Source organism: Lycorma delicatula, chromosome 10 (genome assembly GCF_047948215.1).
Source record: "Lycorma delicatula isolate Av1 chromosome 10, ASM4794821v1, whole genome shotgun sequence".
In the NCBI taxonomy this organism is placed as follows: domain Eukaryota; kingdom Metazoa; phylum Arthropoda; class Insecta; order Hemiptera; family Fulgoridae; genus Lycorma; species Lycorma delicatula.
Genome location: NC_134464.1, coordinates 95352563 through 95377447, shown reverse-complemented (window position 1 = coordinate 95377447; position 24885 = coordinate 95352563). Strand labels below are relative to the sequence as shown.

Genomic DNA, 24885 nt, shown 5'->3' with positions numbered 1-24885 from the left:
ATGTACGGTGAGTATTATTCTAATATGCTCAAACAGAAAGTGAGACCTGCGATGAAGCAAAAACGTCAGGGTATTCTCAAAAGGTGCAATTTTCTTGCATGACAACACACGCCCCCACATCGCTCAGAGAATGGGAGAAACACTTGAGTTGGGTTGGGAGTTGTTGCCACATCCTCCTTACAGCCCAGACCTTACAACATGTGATTTTCATTTGTTCAGCCCGCTCAAAGACTTTTTATACAACAAGAAATTCAACAACAACGAAGCAGTAATGAATGGTTCAAACAGCAAGGTAAAGACTTCTACACTGCAGGAATCGGAAAGCTCACAGAACAGTGGGACAAGTATTTAGATGTTGCCAGAGACTATATTGAAAGTAGTGTAAATTATTGAATAAATTGTTTTTTCTCAACATCAGTTTGTCTTGTTAATTATTGAACATCCCTCAGATGTTGTTGTATTGTGACAGTGGAAATTTTAAAACCAATTTTGCAAAACCCTTCTTATAGAAATGTGTTTTTATGGTTCTAATATAATTTTTCAATCTATGATTACAGTTTTTACATCAGAATCAACACTTTTAAAAAACATGCCTAAGATTTCTCAGACATGTTCTTCCTCTAAATCATCACCCAATAGTGATTCCACATTCACTTGTGTTTTGAACCAAAATCAGGTAAAAATTGTAATTTCTTTTTATCTGTCCTACAGTATAGTAGTAATGAAAAATACATGTAAAAGTGAAGGCACTGCTTCAGTTGATTATTTTATTAAATTTTATTCTAGTTATTCCTATATTATAATATCTGATTATTAGAATACCTTTTCATTCATAAAGCTATATCATATTTTATTTACTAAAACATTGAGTTGTTGTTTGTCAATATCTACAAACTCACTTGGTTAACTCATAGAAATTATATACTAAGCTTACATAACTTGGTGGATAAATTTGCCATGCTAGTGTTGTCAGAAAATTTAATTTATACAATTAGTCATCAATCTGTTCTATGTGTAAAAAGTATAAACCAACATTTTTGGTTTCTTTTTATTTTTATGAAAATAGGAAAAAAAAAGTTTTTCAGAAGATTTTCAGAAAACTAAAATTTAGATAATAAAAGATATCTGACAGAGATAAAAATTTGATATTCTGATATGTTCATCTAACCCTTATTTATCCCTCTGCCAATGACTGGCTCAATTAAATTGTTTTTAAACCGCTCACGAAGTGTTTTTTTACAATAGTTTTTCAATAACCTTTTATCATTCGAACTGACATGCAACATGATACCAACTAAAAATCTAAATTAAATTATGGAGACATCTTATGGCCATGGATGTGAAACTATTGTATGAATTAAAGTGACATGTGTAATGAAAGTTCTGTTGTTTTTAGTACAGTCTTGTTGCTATGTATTATTCTGCTACAATTAATTAACTTGTTTACAGATTTGTCGTCATGTAACAGTAATTTGCACAGTTTACAAAAATAGTGATCCAAAATGATTTAGATTATGAGATCATTCGTTTTTTACATTATAAATTTTATTTAGCCAAGCTCCAAGAACAACAGCAATTATTACAAAGGCAACATTAAGGAGACAAATGACAAAGAGATGGCAAAGTTAAGAAAAAATTTGGTAAAGCTAAGAAGTATTCTGTTTACATTTTGAAGGATTGTAAATTACATACAAAAAAGATAATAAATATTACTCTTTATTAACAATATAAGTAAATTCTTTTTGGCTAGAGTTTTATATTTTGGTCTAAAATATACACATGGTCTTTTTTTTTGCATGTCTTATTACAAGTAATAAATAGCAACTTAGAGTAAACCATATTTATTAAAAAATGAAGTAAAAAATAAGTTGTTCCCAAATGGCTTTAGTAACGCATGGCACTTTAAAACCTGTGGTAGCCCTGAAAGAGGCTGTTTTTGGACTGAAAAGGGTTGTTTGTGCATTTTATGAGGTAACCCTAAGAAGGGCTGTTGGATTTGGAAAGTTGGTCTCTGGCAATGTCGGCTCAGCTGTAGTAGGGGAGTTGCGGCTCGTCCATTGGAATTGGACCAAGCTTCCCCTCTATGGCAGTTGGGTTCCCACTACAGCGTGGCAGTGGTGGTCTCTAGAGCCCTGCAGTGTCAGGTCGGTGATTTACACCAGTGTGGCCCAGACTGTTCTTCCCGAGCATTCCCACACTGAGCCGGCTCCTGCTACTGGACCTGGCAAGCTGGGCCAGGAAGGTGGTGTTGCCCAGCGACTCCCTCAGTGGGCCAACCAGGGAACTTCTTCCATCTTCTTCTGCTTCTACAGGTAATGGTTGATAACGAATTGAAAATTCAGGATGGAATACAAGGATAGCGGGAGAATTTGTATCTCTCTATTAATCGCAGAACCTAGACGAATGTTCCTTGCTGCAGTATATCGGGCCGATCATTATTTAGTGGCGGTTAAAGTTATTTTGTTTTTTTATGGATGGAATTGTTATTTGTGTTTTGATCTTTTAGACCAATAAGAAATTGTTAACCGGAGCTAATTGTGGGAGACTAGGCGCATATGAGCTTTGTTCTCCCGGTGTGATTCCATTTCGGGGCTAACGCCTTCTGGCTAACAGGAATATATCTTTCAGAAGCCCTAGGATTTGGGTCCTGCAGTGTAGGATCCTCTCAGCAGATGTCCTTACAATGACGATGCTCTAACACGGTTGCTCTTCTAAACTTCCTGCTCACCTGTGCTACACCTACCTCAGATACAGTTTTTATGGCTGTATCATAGCAAAGTGTGGCGTTTCTGACAAACCACAGTGCTCCAAAAATCGTCCACAACGTCACATTTTGGAATCTCTTCAGCTTTTCTGGTGCAAGAAACACTACAAAGCCTTCCGTGCCAGGTAAGCATATCTCAGAATTGGCAAGATGTACGAGTATTTTAGTCATCAGTAGAATGGGGCTGGCGCTTAAGTACTGGATACAGGGAAGCCCTGGTAGCCTTTGCCCTCTGGGTCACATGCTTCCCTAAGGTAAGCTGTTTATCCAGGAATACTCCCAGATACTTAACTTTCGTCCCAAAGGGGATTCTTTTCCATGAGATTTCCAGTTGTCTGGCCAGAGCACATTGCTTGTATGTGAATAACAGAGACATGAAGTTTTCCCCATTGACCCTGATTCTCCATACATCAAACCACAGCTCCACTAAATCCAGCCGCCATTGGGAGTCATGTAATATGATTTGTCAGCATATGGAGCCATGTTTACACCTTTAAAGAGCAGCATTAGGTGTTATAGGGGCTTTCTCTTGAGAGCCCAGCATCTCCTTTGGTTGGCTGTTATTGGCAGTTACAGGACTGTCTTGCGAGAGCTGGTCTGTGTTATTGCAGGCATTAAGCCGCTAGATATTCTTGCCACTGAACGTAAGGATTGTTATATTTCCAAGAAGGATAATTGCCTTACTCCAGAATGTATGCGGGAGATTGAGGATCAACGTTCTGCATCTTGGCAAGCCAGGTAGGATGACTCTCTTACTGGTCATTACAGGGGTCGCTCACAGGTTGTGAATGTACCATTACATTCACAACTGTGACTGATTTGCATGCGGTTAGGTGGATTTCCCCCAATTGGTATATTACAAAATTCCTTTCTGGGCATGGTGTCTTTAGGGGAAGTTTGGCTAGGTTTTGTTTAATAGATTTGAGCCTGTGCCCAGGTTGTGGGGTTGACGACAGTGAACCATGTCCTCTATGTCTGTAGTTATCATATCAGACAGAGTAGTTAGAGAACTTGAGAGGGTGAACTCCTCTCTGAATTTTTGAGTTAATTGGAAAGTTTGTGGAGAATGGTCAATAGTGGCTGGTTTTCTCTATTTTCTTGTGTTGTAAGTCGACTGAAGGTGTTTAAATGGAGTATGTTTCCTAGTGGCTAGGGATTTGGCCAGGACATTCGATTGGTTGGAGGTAGGCATATTGACAGCGAGTCTTGCTTAGTTTGGTTAAAACAGAAATTGTTAAAGTTGAGTGACGGAGCCACTCTCAGCGTTGGGATGACTGCACTACCAAGGGCATGGTAGTCCATGCAGCTGTGAGGTGTGGCACTGTTTTGCTGACAGGAGTTTTCAAGAGTGATAAAAAGTAAATGTCATGCGGGACTCTTGAGATGGAGCTGGGTGGGAGTAAGAGGTCTGTCCACGACTCCCTTGTGTACAGATTGGAGTCCATTTTTCTTAAATCAGTTAATTGCTGCACTTTGTAGTAGTGGGTGATGGAATGTAGGTATGAATTTTGTTGTTACGTATAACAAATTTTGCGTTGTGAGTTTGGCATTGCACTTGACTTGTTATGTAGTCAATGTTTGAGGCATTTACAGTCACAAGCGTTTATATTGAAATTGGGCTAGGCACAGGGTTTGTGCTTCCTCGTACTCTGTTAGCTAATTCAGAGGTGATGCTGTAGGATTGGAAAAGTGAAGATTGGAAAGAAGCCTAAAGCAAAGGCGTTGGCTGAGTTATTGGTTTTTACTGATGTAAATGTCTGCTGAGGCATTTGCATTAGTGGCATCCTGACTGAGACCTGGCTGGTGACTGTGAGATGTAATCAGTTATAGGGTGTATGTAAATGATCTCCGGTAAAGCCCTTCAGGGCTGGGAACTGGTTGGTGTGTGTTTGCAAGACAAGCTCTGGATCTGCCGAGATAACTTCAACGGTCTATTGAAGGCCTGCCAAACAACTTTAAAGGCTTGCTGTGCAGTGTCTGTCCATTTCCAGTGTTTCCCCCGCAGCAGGTCAGTCAGCAGCACAGAGAGCTATGAGAATCTTGGGATATATTCTTGCAGCCAGTTACAGGTGCTAAGGAATTTTTGCATCTCTTTTCTTGTGTTTGATGATGGCCCATAGGTGTTGCTGCTGCAGAATATTATTCGTGGGTGTGATTTCATGGCCCAAAAATCTCAGCTATATTGGAATTTCTCCAAAGAGCATGTCAATTGGTGAAGTTTTAGGTGTTCCAGAACCAAATCTAGGCAGCATAAGTGTTGTTCCCAGCTACTGCTGTAAACAGTGATGATGTCATACAGGTAGAACAGGCAGCAGTGGCATAGGAGACCTTCTGTATTAGATGCAGGAATGTGCTAGGTGCAGTTTTCATATCGAACGGCATGACTGAGGACTGGTAACGGCCATCATCTGGAGCTGAAAAGGCTATAAACCATTTGGCTAATTCCTTCAGGGGTATCTGCCAACAGCCTCTTCTAAGGTTGACTGTCGAAGATGTGGCGCTTCCCAGGTCCTGAATAGTCTCATAGATCAGTGGCAGTGATGAGTCCACATCTTCTGTGATGTCTTTCAGGTGCCGGAAGTCTGTACACAAAAACATGGTGAAGTTTCCTTCTTCTTAACAGTGACTACTGGAGAGTTGTTGGGTGACGTCGACAGATCTATCACCTCCTGCCTCAGCATCTCTTATGCTTGTTTTCTTATAATTTATTTATTTCTTCGCTGTACTGGTACATCGGTAAGTGGAATTGGCCGGTTTCCTTCCTGAAGTCAGATCTCATGTACTGTGCTGACTGAGTTCATTGCAGAATACTCCCTGGTGCCACTTCAATACTGTCTCCAGACTTGTCTTCACCTCAGGGGAATAGCCTCTGCTTTCAGCTGCCCTTCGGCATATTCGGCCTATTGCTTAACAGGCATTCTGTTCTTGTAGCTGCATTTGTAGACAAGAGAGGAGCACTTCTGATCCTCATGTGGCAGGCTGCTGAAGGTTGCTGTTATCACCAGCGGAAATGCTGCACGGATCCTGCAACCAGGCAGTCAATGTTGTTGGGCGCCCTGTGTTGTGTGTTGGTCTGTTAGCTAACATGCCGTCTGCAGAGGCGGCATGACTAGGTCCAGTCTTCTCATCCAGGTGCTCTTTGCCCCATGTTGGGCATCAATTGTTGCCACTTGTTGTTTGGGCTTTGATGACACGTGGCACTTCAAAAACTTATGGTAGCCCTGAAAAGGGCTGTTGTTGTTGCCAATTGACTTCAACAGTATGTGGCACTTTAAAATTTTGGTAGCCTGAAAAGGTCTATTTGAGACTTTTGGAGTGATGGCCCTGAAAAGGGCCATTTGTGAGTTTTGTGGGTTTTGTGAAGTAGCCCGGAGAAGGGTTGTTGGGTCTGGAAGCTGATCTCTTGAAGATTTGCTGATCCAGCTTGGCTGCAGTCTGGGAGTTGTGGCTCGTCCATTGGAATCAGGCCGAGGCAGTTCTCCCCTCTCCCCTGAGCATTTCCACGCTGGGCCCGCCAACCAGGACGTTTACAGCCTGGCGAGCTGGGGTGCGAAGGTGGCGTGTATGCCCAGCAGCTCCCTCGATGAGCTGGTCAGTCCTGCTGTAATGGCAGGGATGTTTGCGTCTATCAGGAGGTCCCACGTTGAGCTGGCCAGGGAACTTCTTCCATCCTATTTCTTTATCTTTTCCCCTTCTGCTTCTTCACCAGGCGGTAATTGGCAACGAATTGAAAATTCATTTTGGTGTTCGCCCTTTTATTGAACCTGCAAGTAGTGGGGCCGCAGTGATGTGAGAGTTTTGCACGGTCAGCTATCTTGGTGGGAGGGGTGCTTGTGCAAGCGCATATGTGTAATGTACTTCCACAACATTTGAGCGTCTAGCGTGTGCTTGCCAATATGAAGCTCAGCATGTATGTGGCAGCAAAGTGATTAATAAAATTAACTTAAATGTTTGATAAACCTATGCAGTAAAAAAAAATTGTATTACACCAGTTGCATTTCCAACAACATAAAATTTATTGCAAAACTACTGTCAGATCCTGGATTGCAATTATTCTGCAGAAAAACAGTTTGGACATTTTAAAAATGTTTTAATCAGACCAGTACTCTACTGAATGATAAATAAGGATTAGTTGAATAATTTGTTAAAATATCAAATTTTAATTGCCCTTTATTATTGCTATCTAATATTACTTTTCTGGTGATTTTTTACTTTCACATGAATAAAGAGAAAATGGAAAATAATGCATAACTGTTTTATACAGAAAGGATGATTAATGATTAATTGGTGTTAAATTACTTAATATTTTTTGAAAAATTTTTTTTTTATGACTGTAACATGATGGTCATTCACAAAGTTATATCACTTAGTATAGCAGAATGGTAGTTCTTTTATTTTGTTAACCTCAACATATTTATTTATAAAATATGCATTTTTAACTTATATTTTCACGAGTTGGTTATTAATTTTTTCCAGGAAAAAGGAGGTGAAAAATTACTTAATTTGAAAGGATTAAACAACATGAATCAGACAAAATTTACTAACTCGGTTGGTTTAAATTCATCTTCTTTCTTGACTGGAGAGCAGCAGGTTAATTCAAGTTCATTTAGTCCAAATAATTCTGTCCTACCTACATCATCATTTCCAAATAAATTGACAGTTTTTCCTATTGAAAATAATTCTTCATTTACACAGCAAGCAACTGATTATAAAAAAGAAATTTCACCCCATTCTACGTTTTCTTTAACAGGTTCGAGTCCAAGTTACTGTGATACAATCGCATCCAATTTAAGTTATATTAGTCGGTTCTCATTTGGAAAAGATCCTGTTAATTCAACAGCATCATCCAATCCAAATGATTCTACATCCCCAGCTGGTGAAAATGATTCTAAAAATGTTTCATTTAATTCATCTGTAGCGCATTCTAGCACTGATACAACAACTTTTACTCCATCTGAGGCTCCATTTTCATCCCTTAGACCAATAAGGCATACTACTCCTTCCATTGATACAACAACCTTTACTCCAGCTGAGGCTCCATTTTCATCTATTAGACCAATGAGGCATAGTACTCCTTCATTACAAGCTCCATTTGGTACTTTTAATATACAAAAGATCAGTGACAAACCGCTAAATACTACACACCATCCTCCAGCATTCTTGTTTGGTGAAAGTAGAGATATTAGGAATAATGTAATTGTTTTGAATCCCTCTAATAATAAACATCATTCATTAAGTAAACAACACTCTGGTTCCAGTTCTAGACAAAGATCAAATTGTTTACCTACTTATACAATAGGTAATAATGGTAACATGAATTATTTTTTTATTATTATATAACTTATAATGTAATGTACAATTTTTTTAGAATATACAATACTTTCATAAATGCATTGTACAATATGTGTACTTGCTTGTAAATTTTATTCAAAAAGTAGCTATATTACTACCTGTCGTCTTGCAGTAGTACAACAATAGGTAATATCAACTTTACATTGTTGGAAGTGGTCCCTGTGAACATCCATACATATCTACACACATTTCTTCTTATTCTCAAAGTCTCACAAGTTGTTCAGTTGAAATGTTCTTGGAGGCCGTGAATAACCCAAGATTTGAAAATCTGTGGGCTTAAATCTGAAGAAAGAGGTGCTTACAAGCCCTTAGAAATGATTTGATTTTTGAAAACCTGTTGCAGTAACCTCACGGACTGCCTGACTGTATGTGCGACTGACTGCATTCCATTTTGTTGTATCCGGGGCACTATTAATTTCATCCTTTTTTAGCTCTTCCACAAGCTGGTAAATACACAGTATGTCTGAAAAGTTCCCGAACTAAATCAAATAAAAATGAAACAAATTTACTCACTTTGTGGGATTGTCTTCAACTGCTCGGTGCAAGCCCTTTGGATGGCCAGAATGTTGTTGAAAAAGCGGCCTTTCGTCTTCATCTTGAGTTTTTGGAACAGAAAATAGTCTGCTGGAGCCAAGTCTGGTGAATAGGGCGGGTGGGATAAACTGTGATTTGATTTGCGCCATAATAACATGTTAAAACTGTTGTCATGTGCCGGGGCATTTTTGTGCAAGAGAGTCCAACTGCTCGGATCCGACAGATTCTATGAATGCAATGCATCAGGCGTTTCATTACTTCCACAAAAAATTTAGAATTCATGGTTTGACCAGTTCAGACAAATCCATGATGAATCAGGCCCTTTGAGTCGAAGAATGCAGTCAACATAATTTTCACTCTTGATATTTGCTGCCTAACTTTCGCCAGTCTTTGAGCTCCAGGAGTAAACGAAGCAGCGGATTGACACTTCATTTGCGAATTGTACATGAAGCACCAGCTTTCATTCCCAGTTGCAATTGTTTGCAAAATATTCGGGTCGCTATCAGTAGTCTCAACAGTCTTGAGCGCAAGAAAGACCCACCTGTTTTTGTTCTTCAATTAAGAAGTGTGGAACGAAACGAGACCACACCTTTTGGTGATTCATTTTTTCTGTCAGAATTGTACGTACCGCATCTTTGCCAATCTTTAGCTTGTCTACTGTGGCCTGAAGGGTAAGATGAGGTTGTTCAAGCAGGAGCGCATGCACTTTCACAACATTTCGTTGTGAACAGCTGTTGACGGCCTCCTGCTTAGTTTGTTGTCATCCAACGACTCTACTGTCTTTAAACCGCTTCCACAAGTGTATGTTGTAGTACGAGATGCAGCATTCATCACCAAATGCTTGCTGTATCATAGAATAAGTTTCAACAAAAGATTTTTGAAGTTAAAAACAAAATTTTATCACACTTCTCTGTTCCTTGTCTGTTTCTCTTCGGGTATGGTGTCTTTCAGGTGAGTTTGGCTAAGTTTCATTTGTGGATTCAAGTATATGCCTGAATTGTGAGATGGATGATACAGTGGACCTTATCCTCTACATCTGTCCCCGATACGAGGTCGAACGTTCACGAGCTGTTAGGGAACTTGAGAGCATACATTCCTTTCTGGATCTCCGTATTGACTGGATAATCCATGAGGAGTGGTCTATAGTGGCTGGTTTCCTTCACGCCCTTGCAGTGTGTAGGTCTGCAGAGGGAGATTAATCGAGGTCTCGATCGTGGTAGGATCCCAGTTGGCTAGAGTTCCAGCTTAGGCATTGGATTGATTGGAGGTAGGCGCATTGGCATCGTGCCACGGTTACATTGGTATTGTTTGTGATTCCCTTTGAGACTTCCGCTGGTGGGGTGACTGCGCCGCTAGAGTATGTAACCTGTGCGACCAGGGGTGTGGCTTCCCTCCACCGGTGGCGGTAGTGATCATGACTTCGTAATACCACACGAGACACCATGATGGGACCGGGTGGGGATGCAGGGTTTGTCCCCACCTCCTGCATGGACCAGAATGAGGTTACATTCCCCTTGTTAGGTGACCTAAATTGGTCGACTTAATTGGGTGTAGGTCTGAATCTCTATGTTGTGTAAGACATAAATTTGATTGGTATGAGTGTAGCACTGATTTGACTTTAAACTCGTTCTTTTTCTGAAGCATTCACACTCATGAACGGTGCTGTCAAATCTGGACTAGGCGCGGGGTTTGCGCTTCATGGTTTCGGTCAGTAAGTTTGAGGAAATCGTGTTAGGTTGGATGTGAAGATGTCCGTTTGAGGCCTACGTGAAGGCGAAATTTGATTTATCTTTTACCGATGTAAATGTCTGCCAAGGCAGACACCACATCTGTGGTATCCCGACTGAGGCCTGGCTGATGACTGTGAGATTTAATCAATTAGAGAGTCTAAAGACGACCTCTAGTCTTTAAAGCCCCGCCAGGCTTGGAACGGAGGGGGTGATGTGGCGACCAGTAACATCACGAGGTGGATGTCTTCCCCCCCTACAGGGTTGGGATGTTCCTTGTCACTTGCACGCACAAGGTCACATGAACACAACACTTACACGGTCAAATATAATTTGGGACTGGAGTGATGAAATTTTGTACATACTCTCATCAGACATTGTACTACATAGTTCATTGGTTGTCTGAGATATGGTACTAATTTTTATTGACTACAGACATTTAGTTCAGACCTACTGTGTAGTTAATTACTTTATTTCACATAGTGAGCTGAATTTATTATTTCTGTGAAGAATATTGGGTCAATTACTTTATTGGATAATGGATTCAATACTACAATCTCCTGTTCATGTTAAGGAATTTCATGTGGATTTTGGGCTGACCATAAACATGAATTCTGTGCATGCACACACCTAATAATTGTAACCATCTCTCATCAGTGTAGAAAACATAATCCAAAATTTGTCAGAATTGTCCACTACAAACTGTTGAAACCATTCACAGTAATTCAATACTCTTTCCGGAGTCTGTAGCTAATAACCACATCTTATGGCATGCAGTTGCAACACCATTATTTTTCTGATAAGTCTTGCAGTTTTTCTTTGAGTACTGACTGTCTACCACTTCGCTTATAGTCCTTTACTGATCCAGTCTTCCTAAATTTCTCTATTAGAACTCACACTATGTCGATTAGAAACCAGTGTACCTGGAAATCTAATAGAAAACTAGTCTTTTACTGTCTGCGTGTATTCAACTGTGCTCACAAAAGACATATTCAATGAAAAATATTTGCTGTTGCTAAAAATAACACCATTCTGAGCGCACACAGAAAATCCACAGTTTCGATCATTCAGTATTGATGAATTCATATGAACAACAAAGAACCAGGCACCCCTTCTCACCTGAAGTTCACCAGCCTGACTGACTCACAGAAGCAAACTGCACTCAACGCAGGATTATCAGTATTTGCAGAAAGCATTAATTGTAGTGCATGAAATATAAAATTCCTCTATGTATAATTGTGTTTATACAGGTGTATAGTTGTTTTACCATCCTGTCGAATGATACTGTTATATTCATAATTGCACTTCTGTTAAACTGACTTTTACAGACAGGTGAATATAACGGAATGAGATTAACATGGATATAAAATTGCATCATCTTAATGTGCTGTGATATTGATCACCATAATTAAACTTTAGCTGGTAATCAAAACATATACAACAGTAGGCCTTAGTATATTTTGCTGTTATGAGGATCATGCAGAAGGTTAAGAAAGAACATTTTGGTCGCATATAAACAGAATTACAATAATTAAATAATTCTTATCTGGTACATATGACAAAACATTCTTTTACTACATAATCCCTCCCCATTTAAATCTAATCATACTGTGATATTACCTTTTCTGTCAGATCATTACAGAAATAACTTACTACTTTTATCAGACTGTAATTTTAATATAAAAAATTTATATAATACAACAAATTACTTAAATATTTTTCAGCAATTTAAGATGTAAGTAATGTCACTGGGCTACTCAGGCAAGGCTTTTGTATCTTAATAAAATTGTGGGAACAACATTTATTTTACAGTATCTTTTAAAAATGAATTATTTGAACAAAATTCAATGAAATTATATAGCAAAGTATCACACAAAATCAATATAGTAATAATTACTTGTTCCTGCTGACTATGTTATGTAATATAAGAAATTAGAATGTCTTTTCACTTATCTAAGTAAATTGATAAAATGTGTTCCTAAGAGAAAGCACAACAACAATTAACTTCTATGTATTCAGTTTTATTCTGGCTTGCACCCTGTAGCATCTTTCTGATGGATGATGAAGGAAATGAACTTTTTGCAGTGTGTGAAAAATGCCATATCTGTCCAGGACTCAACAAATTAGGCATTTTTTTCACAATAAGCTAATTAAAATGAAAAATTAAATATATTAACCGATAATAAATGAAATGCCAATACCCAACACTCTAGGATGAATTTGCTACCATAATCCAGTAATAAACATTTTTTCTGTAAATCTGAAGCAAATTGCCAATCTCCATGGTGGGTGATAGCATCCTTCCATCCAGAGGTCACCGGTTTGAATCCCAATCAGGCATACCATATGCGTCGTAAAAAAAAAGAAAAGATTATGGTTAGATGCAGTAAACTAAGATTTTAAGAAAACATTATTCAATTTTAGAATGTTCTATTAGATTATATCTTATGTTATGTTATTTTTTAACCCAAGACAAAATTTTCAGTGAAATAAATTTTTTGTGTAAAATGTGATAGTATACAACAGATATAGAAAGTTATTTTACTTTTTTTTCAGTAATAATAACATCAATGAGATTGATGAATCAATTATGTCTAAAATTTTGCTGCTCAGCCTTTATATCTTAACTCAAAAATATAAATGTAAATTCACTCAAAACATCAAATTTCAATTTTAAAAAATATATTCAATATTTTAACATCTAACAAATCAGACATTTTTAAATAATAAAATCTAGACGTTAAAATAGTGATCAATATGCAAAATGTATATCTTTAGATTCCACCAAATCTAAAAAAATTATTAGGTGCAGTACACTGCAGCAAATAGATCTGATTTTACAGTAACATTTTGGTGTGGTGCTCAATTATGAATTGAAACCAGTCATCAGTTGAAATCTATTGCTGTCTAGAGTTTTTATCCCTGCATTTTTTGCAAACAAGTAGTTTAAGCTTACTGGGAAATAGAATACATAAAATGAAAATATTTTTAAATGGTTTTTTTTTTTTAAAGGAAATTAAATATTTTTAAGATGTGTTTGATTAGGCATTTAACCAACTGGCGATCAATCAAGAAATAGAGATCTAGATTTATATATTGATTTTTTTTATTTTTTTTTTATCCATATTGAATGTGCATGACAGCATTATTTTGGTATGGGAAGTGGTAAATGTCTCAAATTACCCAATATGTTTGAAAAATGTTTTTAGTAAATAAATTGAAAAATTTCATCAGGAGGCTCTGAGTTCAAGTCCCAGACAAGGGCATGGTATTTTCTTACATACCACAAAAAATTTTCATTATCATTCATCGGAAAGCTGTAGTAGGGTGCCAGCCAGAATAAAACAGTATAGAGTAGTTGAATTGCGGTTGAGCTTACTCTGTCGATTATAGACAGTCAACCATCTAATCATTGTTCCAAGGAAACAGATTTTAGATATCTGAGCCAAAAAGTATATTGGTAACCTCATTTTTATTTATATGATAAAAACGAGCTTACTAAATCACAATATTCAAATAACCACCTGAATATGCATACCTCTGTTTCTTATTCTAACAGTGAAAATTTAGCTATTCTGCAAAACCTGAAACGACAAGACTGTAAATTTTGAAAACTTACATCATTCCAAGTAATAAATTATACATTTAAGGTGCGATTGATAGACTGGTTATCTAGGTTTCTATTACCCACAGATATATTTAATTCACAATAAATTGCTCAAGAGAATATTTTTTGGTTGTAAAATAAGAATTCAACAAGTTACAAAATACTGTACGTTTCAAAATGAATATCGGGGTTTTAAAGTTATGTAATATTTATTAATTTTTACTAATATTGATAAATTATACATGAAATGAAAGAGCAATTAAAACAGTTTTTCCTGTGAGGTCTATTCATCACATGGCACACAATCCTGTGTATCAAGTCGGATAGGTCAGCTTTTAATGGTGGAACATACAATTGATCCTTTATAAACCTCCAAAGAAAAAATTTGCACGGGGTCAAATCAAGCAAACGTGGAGGCCACAGCAAACAAGCCCCATCATCTGGTCCCTGGCAACCAATCCAGTGGTCTGGCAGAATTTCACTCTACCAATTACGTACAGCATTATGCCAGTTAGAAGTGCACCATCTTGTCAAATAAAGTTCTGTGGTTCATATTGTGTTTGTCACTCGGGAATCACAACAGAACTTCAAATGGAATTCATGTTAAACAGTAAATACAAATTCACACTTTTTGTAATTTTCAAACTGCAAAACACAGAATGCTTTCTCTCACACCATCTTTGCTACTTAATCGGTGTACATGAAACTTAAGAAATATTTATGTAGCTTTAAAACCCTGATATTCATTTTAAAACACTTTTTTTTTAACATTTTATTTACAGTTTAAGTAAATATTAAAATTACACTCTGTGTCTAATTGTGATTGCTAAAAATTGTAACATCATATTTAATGTACCAGGATCGTTTTATACTTTAATTTACAAGTGAACCTTTCTTGCATTTAATAACTGCATCATACCTATAATTTCATATTTTGTGAAATTTTCTATTTTTTCTCACATTAAATATTCAGAAGAATGTAATATATATGTATAATATATTTTCATTTACTAAACTTTGATCAAACTAAGCTAATATAACAGGGAAATAACTCCCATAGAGTTGTTTGTGAATGTCACCTCTTTAAGCATTATGGGTAGGCACTCTACTTTCTGTATGACCTTCTTATAAATTCAAACTCAAAAACATTAAACAATGTTATAGCCTGAAAAAATTTGCCTTGATTTTCTTAGCTATTTGGATTAGGATTAAATGTTTTGAATTTGTTATGCTGAAATGGTCTTGCTTAAAAAATATATGAATATTTTGTTTGATTTCAAAATCATAGAAAATTCACCATCATAGTATGGGAAAAAAATTTGTCTCCTCTCTCATAGCATCACAAAAATGCAATCTAAAAATATCGTTCTTAATTCTTTTTCTGCACCAGTAAACATTTTCAGGCTCCTTGCATATAGTTTTTATTACTGGTTTTTAGTGTTCTCTACATTATGAAATAACTGGGAATTCCATGTATAAAAGTTAAATATGAAACATTGATTTTCTTGGACATATACATTCACTTGTCAATCATCCATTCCAACAGTAGGCTTTCCATTCCACTCTTCATTATGAACATATTTATATGACTGTTAATGAAATCATGATTTCAATGTTAGACCTTTGCTTTTCTTCCTTCATTGCTGTAATGAATTTTAGTAATATTAAGACAATATATGTAGAGAAATCTAATCTTAAATTAAAAAAATTTTGATAAAATGAAATCATAAACTTTGTAACCAGCCTAATTATTTTCATCATGTAAAAGAACAATAGATTCTTGAAAAAATGACCATAATGGATCTGTTGAAGCAATTTCATCAAGTTATTCTGGATTGTTTTCTTATCAGAAAACAATAAATTTATTACCATTTTTATTAGTATTTAGCCTTTACTTCTGACAGATGACTTGCACATTAAAGTTGATGTATTTACATCAAGATTTTTTCAATAAGTCAGTTTGAATACACTATTCCTCATATAGAGTGCATCATAAAAATCTGACAGTTTTTGGACAGATAGAACAAATTGCTGAACATATTTGACAATGTGATTTTTCCTGTACAATGTGGTATATTTGCCATTTCTCTTTTACACAAAAGTTTCTCTTTTACACTTTCAAGCCTTTCACTGAAGCTCTCGCAATCTGTAGCAGCAATTTCCTGTCTTACGATCTCTTTCAAGTTCAGCCAAATTAAGGGGTTCATTCACTTACACTGTAGATTTAAGAAACCTAGACAGGGAAAAATCGCATAAGCTGAGGTCTAGAAAATGAACAGCTGAGCAATATTTCCACAGTGAGAGAATAGGCACTCAGGGAAATTTCTGTTTCAAATAATATATTGGAATGATAGCTGTGTGGGCAGTTGCCACATCTTGCTGGTACTAAACTCGATTCCAAGCAGTTTGCTTTCAAAAGTTCAAGCAACAGGAAATATTAAAGTGTGGAGAGGTAAGGGGTATTTTCCACTGCCCACCTAACATGTTCAACATTTTCTAGTATCCTGATCTTCCCATTATCTTACTTTGTAAAGCTGAATTGTAGCTTTAAAGTTCTGCACCCATAAAAGAATAAAACATGACTTTGATCCACATTGATGTGGAGGTGAAACTGACACGACTTGAGTTTTTACAGAGTAATTTCCAGTAAGTCCACGGTTCTATTCATGTTTTAAAATCACATTTTTTCAAACTGCCAAACTTTCACACGCTGAATTAAATTTGTATGGAAGTTCTATAACATTTTGAAAATACCTTGTCACCTAAGCAAGTAAATAAAATTTGTAAACTTCAAATTTTATGCTTATACCTATAACAGAACTCATTGTCTGCTGTATAGAGTACAATTTTATTCTGTAACTTTTCCATGAATTCAATCTTGTGCTATTGTTATTTTTAGTGATAATATTGTAATCCTATGTGTAGATTAGAAATCAAGCAATGCAAATTTGTGTACATATCTAATGTCATTATTTTAGGACAGTATTATAGTATTATTCATCGTTTCTTTTTTAGATTTGTCTTGGACTGAATCAGTGGAAATAGATGATTCAGCTATTAATAGAAAAGTAAAAAAACTGGAATATATAGTAGGTAATCATTTTGTGACTAATTATGAAATCGCATGGTTATTAAAGGCTGTAACATGTATTGATTTAACAACACTAAATGGAGATGATACAATGACAAATGTTCATAGACTTTGTTACAAGGTAAATTTCTGAAATGTGATATTGCTTGTTTTGTGTGGGTGTGTGTGTGCACACGCATGTGCATATGCCTGCTGTGCATGTTCATACCCCAATTATAACTAATAGTCTGTAAAATATTTATATGAGTAAGATGTTTGAAGTCACCCCAATATATTACACAAATCCCTCCCAAAACTGCTATGATGTCATCTGGAAAAACGAAATTCTTTGCTAGGATTACTAGGGAAAGTGAGAAAAAAAAATGGTTTTGTTACTTAGTTCACTCACCAAAATGAATACATATGATATATTAAGTAAAAACCTAAATTCTGATACAAAAAAATTTGTAACAAAAAAAAAGTAACACTAGGGAAGTAATGTATAGTATATTCTGTCAGTATATTATCTGTGAGGAAATAATATGCAGATTTCAAGAAAGAGTAAGGGCTATCAAAAAATTAGATTTTTGTAAATTTTTAATAAAAGAAATGTAAACTTTTGTAAGAAAAACCTTTTTGCTAAAGTGCCCCAGTAAAGATTTGAGATTTTAATTCAGCCAAAACACTTATGTACATAAGACTTATACATAAGTTATGTACTTATGCACAGACACCCATCTGACTTGGAGCATTGGAATAAACTCATTTTTTGCAGATTATTTACAGTTTATTAATATATTTTTTTTAAATCTCTAAGGCTAAAACTTCATCTTTTTTAAGACGAATTTTTAATTTTTCTTACCAGCCTATATAATTTTCCATTATTGCTTTAGCAGCATGTCTCTATAGCCAGGAAAATAAAAATTCTGATGTTCAAATGTGTATGAAATATAATGTTAACAGGGCACTTTAACAATATAGAAAACCTTAATTTTTTTTAGTACCATGTTGCTCACAACAATTTAAGAAAAACCTGTGGTGTAAACTAAGGTCCAGAAATTCTTTATCTGTCTGTCACTTTTGTGGGTTTTATTTTAGAAATTAATATTTCAAGTACAGATTTAGAATTTTTAATAAAGCATACACGAATGTACATCATATTTTTGTGTGTAGTTTTAACAATTAAAGCATTTGTGATAAACTTGAAGTCCTTTTGTGAGCAAGATGTTGATTTTGATATTTCATTCTTGCATATTTTCTCATCGCTTTCCAACTAGTCATTCAACTTTCAAAGTTTTTTTTTTTATATATTTAATTATGTTTAGAGCATTAAGTTACTCATCAAAACCAAATGTGTTCATCATAGAAAAGAATGCATGTAATATACTTGTTCGTGTATAAAAGGGCTAAGTAGATTTTTATTTTAGTATAATATTGTAAGTTAACGTATTAGCTTAACTACTAGTTAACTTTGGTTTATTTAAAAAAGATCTTTTATTCTTTTATAATTCTGATCCTTTTAGTGTCATATTTTTGTTAAATAACCTTTTCTGTTTGTCATTTAAGGCTGCTCATCCCATATCAGAACACCTTATTAAATGTTTTGAAGAAGGCAATTTATTTGAAAACATCAGAAAGATAACTACAGCAGCTGTTTGTGTTTATCCTGCTAGAGTAATATGTGCAGTTAATAATATGATTAAATTTCGAATGACTGATGAAATTCCAGTAGCATCAGGTAACTATGCCATGATAATGAAGTGTTAATTTTTTTCTCAGACCTACCTAACCTAATCTGGATAGGCCTACCTAATCTGGGTATATTATGAAATTAAAAATTCTCCAAAAAAAGAGTAAATCTGGAAATTTTCTACTAATTGAATGATCTAAATTATTTATCTCATCCCCTCTTACTTGTGCTACATTTAAGAGTTGTTAAAAAACTTATTGCTTTTTCTTGTATTACCACACCCACGAAGCAGAAATATTTCAGTTACCGAATTAACCTATTCAGACAGAGATATTTCAAAAAATGAGGGTCTTTACTTTTTTCATTTAATTGGCAGTTTATTATTATAAAAAATTTTCCATGCAGTAAATATTACCACTCTTAATTGTTTTCTTTTCTTAAAATATGTTTATTGAATAGATCTAGACAAATTTAGATTAATTTATTTCCAAGTAATATTTTTAAGAAGGCTTTTAACAGGTAAATTACTTTAAATACAAAATAAAAATATTTTAAATAATTTACTTAAATAACAATAAGTTTCACAACAACAATTATAAACCAGCACGTAACAGTTTCAATTAACAAAGAAACATAACCTCAGTTACTGCCATTAAATCATTTTCCATTGTTGCTTTCAATTGTGGAAAAAAATCAGCACTTACATGTTGGAATTTACTTAATAAGAGATAAAAATAATTGAGAATATTATAACAAATTTTATTTCCTAAAATTGTTTAACATAAGACCTGTAGTACATTTTTAAATTAAGAATAATTTCAAACCTACTTGGTCTTACAATTTTCTGGACTGGTCCATCCATTAAAATTACCAGACTGTTAATGTGGCAAACATGTTCTTGTTCTTTGTGTTCTATTAAATACTTATAACCTAACTTATCTTTAGTGTGTCTTATTGTGAGATATCTTTTTGTGGTTTTTGTTTTATGAAGCAGTCCTGACTTATCATAAAAATTGATTGTTTGCTATGATACTCATTTGTTATTTGACTGAGGTTGTTTTTAAAAAAAAAAAGTTTTATTCAATAATTCACAGATCTTTGGGCAATTGTTTCTTCACCAAAAGTGCTGTAAATATATTTCACTGTTAGTAATATTTTTGCTGGTTTATAATTGATCATTGCACATTGTTTTAATTTTAGAGACATATTGCTAGTACTCGCTTCAAAGTTTATTGATAAAAAGCAGCTATATCACCTTGGCATGTTTTACTGAGGAAATATTAATAGTTGTAAACTGGTCCTGTTGAGGATCATTATTAAAAGAATTTTGTATGTTGTTTCTAGGAGTGAGATTCCTTGTAGTTGTTAGGATGATCTGGTCTGCTTTTTTGTGTAATGGGTGGATGAAGGCTGTCATCCAGTTTTCTGATAGTTTTTCTTTGATGCACATGTTGACAAGCTGTCCATGAAGGGTGATTTTTGCTGGTCTTGTTGCATGTTTCCAGATCTGTACAAAGCTCTGATCTTCTTCTGCCGCTTTGTAATTCTTCTTTTCAGCCAGTGCTTGGTAAACTTCTTTTATTGCGGGAGGGTTGATGTTTTCCACTTGTTTTGTTATTGGAATGCTGGTATCGAAGTTTAGGAGTTTTGGTGATTCATTTGAGTTTCTGCTTTTTGGGATTGGTGTATAGTCATGCTTAATATCTTCTCAACTGTTTAATCGCATTCAATGTTGATACTTCTACGATTTAAGGTTATTGACTAGGTCTTAGAGTTTATCCATAATTATTTTTTATTTTTTTTGTTGCTTTTTGGTAATTTTTTATTCTTGATTAGTTGGGTAGGGTCTATTTTTCTTTTAGTTTTAGAGACTTGGTTTTGTTCTTCCATTGGTAAGTGAGTTTAATTTTAATTTTTGACAACATAGTGATCTGAGACTGTGTCTATTCCTCTGAGACTTTTACGTTGTAGATCTTTTTGTAATATTGTTTGTCCATAAAGATATGATTTGTCATTCTCCTTTCGTCTAGTCAGGGTGTATCCAGGTTTTGAGTTTTTGAGATTAGGTTGTGGCTTCTGCAGAGATTGACTGTTGTTGTTCTCGTTTAGATAGGCCTTTTTCCAATGATATCACAATATCTTCTTTATCTGCTTAGTTGAGTGGAAGTCTGCTATTAGTTATTTTAACATTATTTTTGGGGGTGTTATTTTTATGGTCTGGTCAAGTAGGTTTCAGAACTTTTCTGTTTCTTTACAGTTTTTAGGAGATATGTTATTTTTATAATTAGTGGGAGCTTGGGCATGGGCATTTATTGTGCTGTAGATTTTATTAGATACTTTTAGGGTAATTGCTGAGATTCTTGGGGATTGTGACTTGAATTCTTGTATAGAGTTTATTATTTTGAGGTTGACCAAAAAGCCTGTTCCAAACCGTGGGACACTTTTCATAACTCTCTTCCCTGGTATTCCTTTGTAGAGCCTGTATCCTGGTCGGTGTTTCTTATTTCCTGCAGTCCCTTGATGAGAATTTTGTGTTGGTTCATTAAGTCAATTATTATTTTTAGTTTACCAGTCTGTATGATTGAGTTTACATTGTCTATGGAAATGTAGGTGAGTTTCTTCAGTTTGATTTTGGATTTTGAATTATTATTGTTCGTGTATGTGTGTTCTTGTAGGGTATTCAGTGTTTCCAATTGCATGTTATATTCTTCTAAGTAGCAGCCCACCCACCTTATCCAAATGCTGCCTTCTCTGAACTCTGGTGTTGCTTGGTTCAACTGTAAAAGAAGAAATGTTGAAAGACACCAAAAACAACCCCCACCAGCTCTTGTAAAATTATGATTGAACTTATTCTATACCCTACATACTCACCAGATTTGGTGCTGTGTGATTTTCACTCCTTCTGCAATTAAAAAAGAGATTTTAAGGCTATTCATTTCACCACAGATTATAAACTCTTTATAGATTGAATGAGAACTGGTTCACCATTGGGAAAAACGTATAGCTGTGTAAGTGGTGACTACTTGGGAAAAAAATGTAAACTTTTGTTGTCAATAAAGTAAAATGTATTTTTAATGCCATATTTGCTTCATTTGACTATGACTGTGTATTACATTTCATAATTATGTGATTGAAGTATTATGCCTGTTAGAATAGAGCAAATTAGAATATTAAAATTAAAAATATGTTTAACAAAATTTTGTTCAACTCAAATGAAAAGTTATATCATGGAAATAAATATAAAATTACCATTACATTTTATAGAATGGTTAGTTGGCTGAAAATTTTAATGTAATTTCATGAATTAAATGTATATAGTCTGAAGATGGTTTTGTGGTAGAATCTTAATTTTTCATTTTTTTTTCTATTTTATGCTTAACCTAATTTGCTAAAGTAAGTTTTTTTGGCTTCTTTACAGTCACAAGAACACACATCTTACAATTGTAAATAACCTGAAATATATTAAAAAATAATATTCAGTTAGCAAGTCAAATCATTGTAATTTTCAGTAACGTTAAAAAATCCAAATTTTTATGCTATGTCACTTAACAAATCATTCCATTTTTTTATGAATAAAAGTATTAAAAAAAGAGAAGCTGTATGATGTGAAACAAAAATTCCTCTAAACAAAATATTGAGATTAGTTTTTATCATTGTCACTATTAAATTCATTTTTTCAAAACATCATTATAATGCGTAAAATTCAGTTCATGCTTTTTTATAAAAGCATATTCATTGTAAACTAAAGACAATAAATAACATTTACTGCTCTCAGAACATCTGGACGCAAAAATATTTTATAAATAAGCAGTTTTAATTTTTTAGCAGATGCATTTTTAACTGCACCATTATATTCATTGAAAAATTGACAGTTGCCACTTTCAGGTTTAGTGTGTTATAATATGTAGAAAAGTAGTGTGGTTTACATTTAAGCAATTTTAATATTTTATACTCAAACTTTCTTATACTTTTTAAGCTTTAAAAATGTTTAATGGTAATTTAAAATTCTTTTAATGTCTAATTTATTTGGTTAAAAATAATTTTTTTTATTTTATTTCAGTTGCAACTGGTTTTCCTAGCGGTCAGTATCCATTAGATACTAGATTAAAGGAAATTGAACTTAGTGTTGCAAATGGTGCAAAAGAAATTGATGTTGTTATCAATAGAAATCTTGTAATTTCTAATAGATGGTCTGAATTATATGATGAAATAATACAAATGAAAATTGCTTGTGGTAAAGCATGTATGAAAACTATATTAGCTACTGGTGAATGCGGTTCTTTGAATAATATCTATAAAGCTTCAATGATTGCCATGATGGCTGGCTCTGATTTTATTAAAACATCCACTGGTTTGTAATTTATTTCTTTTATTGATGTATATTCTTTTATTTTGAGCATGTGCATGCTTATATGTGCATACATATGTTACATATGTTTTAAGTGAATCTATTATTATTAGTTAGTTTGTTGAAGTTTAATAAAGAAGATAGCATACGTATTGCATATTATTTAATTATTAGAACTTGTATATACAGATTGTCCTTTAAAGGTGAGGCCAAACTGAAAGTGATTCACTTAACATACTGAAGCAAAAATGTCCAGTGAACATAGGTCTGAAAACACATATTTTTCTGTCTATCCACCATTTTGTGTTTTTTAAGAAAATTTTTTTTTTCAAGAAATAATAAAATTTTATACTTTATTTTAAACTAACATTTTTTAATAGGAAAGATAAAAACGACACTCTTCGTTGACAAATTTCAAAATGACGGTCGTTTCAATTTTTCAATCTGAAATATCTTAGGAATTATTAGATATATCGAATTGTGTTGTATTATAAAAATTATGAAAATTTTTTTTGTGAACAAAACTACACCTTATTTGTAAAATCCGACAACAAACAACACGATTATTGCAAAAAATAAGCCTAAACCGATATGGCGGCAATCCTGTTTTTTTTTTTATTATCCTGATTTATTATCAATTGCTAATTTTAGCAATTTTAATCAAAAAATTTAAGTGAGTCACGATAATTAAAAAAACAAGATGGCCACCATATCAGAAAAATGTGCATTTTCAGACCTATGTTCACTAGACATTTTTTCCTCAGTATGTTAATTAGAATCACTTCCTAGAGTTTGGTCTCACCTTTAAAGGGGACATCCTTTATGTAACGTGTAAGCTAGATTACCCTTAATCAAAAGTACTAAAAAAAGTTTCATATAAAATTTTTATAAAATTTTATTCACTTTCTTTTCCCTAAAACATGTTTACAAAAATAAATCATCAGCAACAGTTATTTGTAATACCTGTTGACCTTCTTTTGCGCACAAAAACACTTTTTTATTTAATTAAAAGTTTTTATTGTGAAGTGCCTATTTGCTCATTTCAATCCTGTAATATTTAGCATATCATTTACATAGAGATGAAAGATGTCTTCACCTTATCATCAAATTTTATTTGCTAGTTTTCCATATGTAGATATTCAGATATCAAAATATTTTCACCTTACCCCTCTCACTGTGTTATTTAAGGTTGTCCTCCAGTCAGTCCTCTAAGTACTGCGCAGCTGAAAGCAGTGGAAAACTGCAGCTGCTTTTTTTCCTAGAAAATGTAGCTCTCTGCATTTTCCTATAGCAATGATGGAGGCCTTCCTTGGCAAAATATTCCAGAGGTGAAACAGTCCCCCGTTCAGATCTCTGGGTGGGGGTTATTAAGGAGGGAGTCACCAGAAAATTAAAAAATAACATTCTACGAGTCGGAGCGTGGAATGTTAGAAGTCTAAAAAAGGTTGGTAGGTTAGAAAATTTAAAGAGGGAAATGGATTGGATAAATGTAGATGTAGTAGGAATAAGCGAGGTTCTGTGACAAGAGGGAAATGACTTTTGGTCAGGTGATTTTAGAATAATTAACTGAGCTTCAAATAATGGGCAGGCAGGAGTAGGTTTCGTAATGAACAAGAAGATAGGGAAGAGAGTAGAGTATTTCAAAATGCATAGCGATAGAATCATTCTAATAAGGATAAAATCGAAACCTAAACCGACAACAATTGTTAACGTCTATATGCCTACAAGCGCCCATGATGACGATAAGGTAGAGTGTGTATACAAAGAAATTGACGAAGCAGTTAAACACATAA

The 24885-nt window shown here is 34.4% G+C and overlaps 1 protein-coding gene across 5 annotated transcripts in view; it reads left to right on the top strand.

Annotated features, from left to right (window-relative positions):
* Dera (deoxyribose-phosphate aldolase) overlaps positions 1–24885 on the top strand; it is a 51942-nt gene that overhangs the window by 18798 nt on the left and 8259 nt on the right. For all 5 annotated transcript variants that reach the window (XM_075377961.1, XM_075377962.1, XM_075377963.1 and 2 more), the window contains 5 exons: positions 558–676; positions 7241–8063; positions 17000–17196; positions 18621–18792; positions 22805–23095. In XM_075377961.1, the coding sequence (XP_075234076.1) occupies positions 558–676; positions 7241–8063; positions 17000–17196; positions 18621–18792; positions 22805–23095 (1602 nt within the window). The remainder of the gene's footprint in view (positions 1–557; positions 677–7240; positions 8064–16999; positions 17197–18620; positions 18793–22804; positions 23096–24885) is intronic.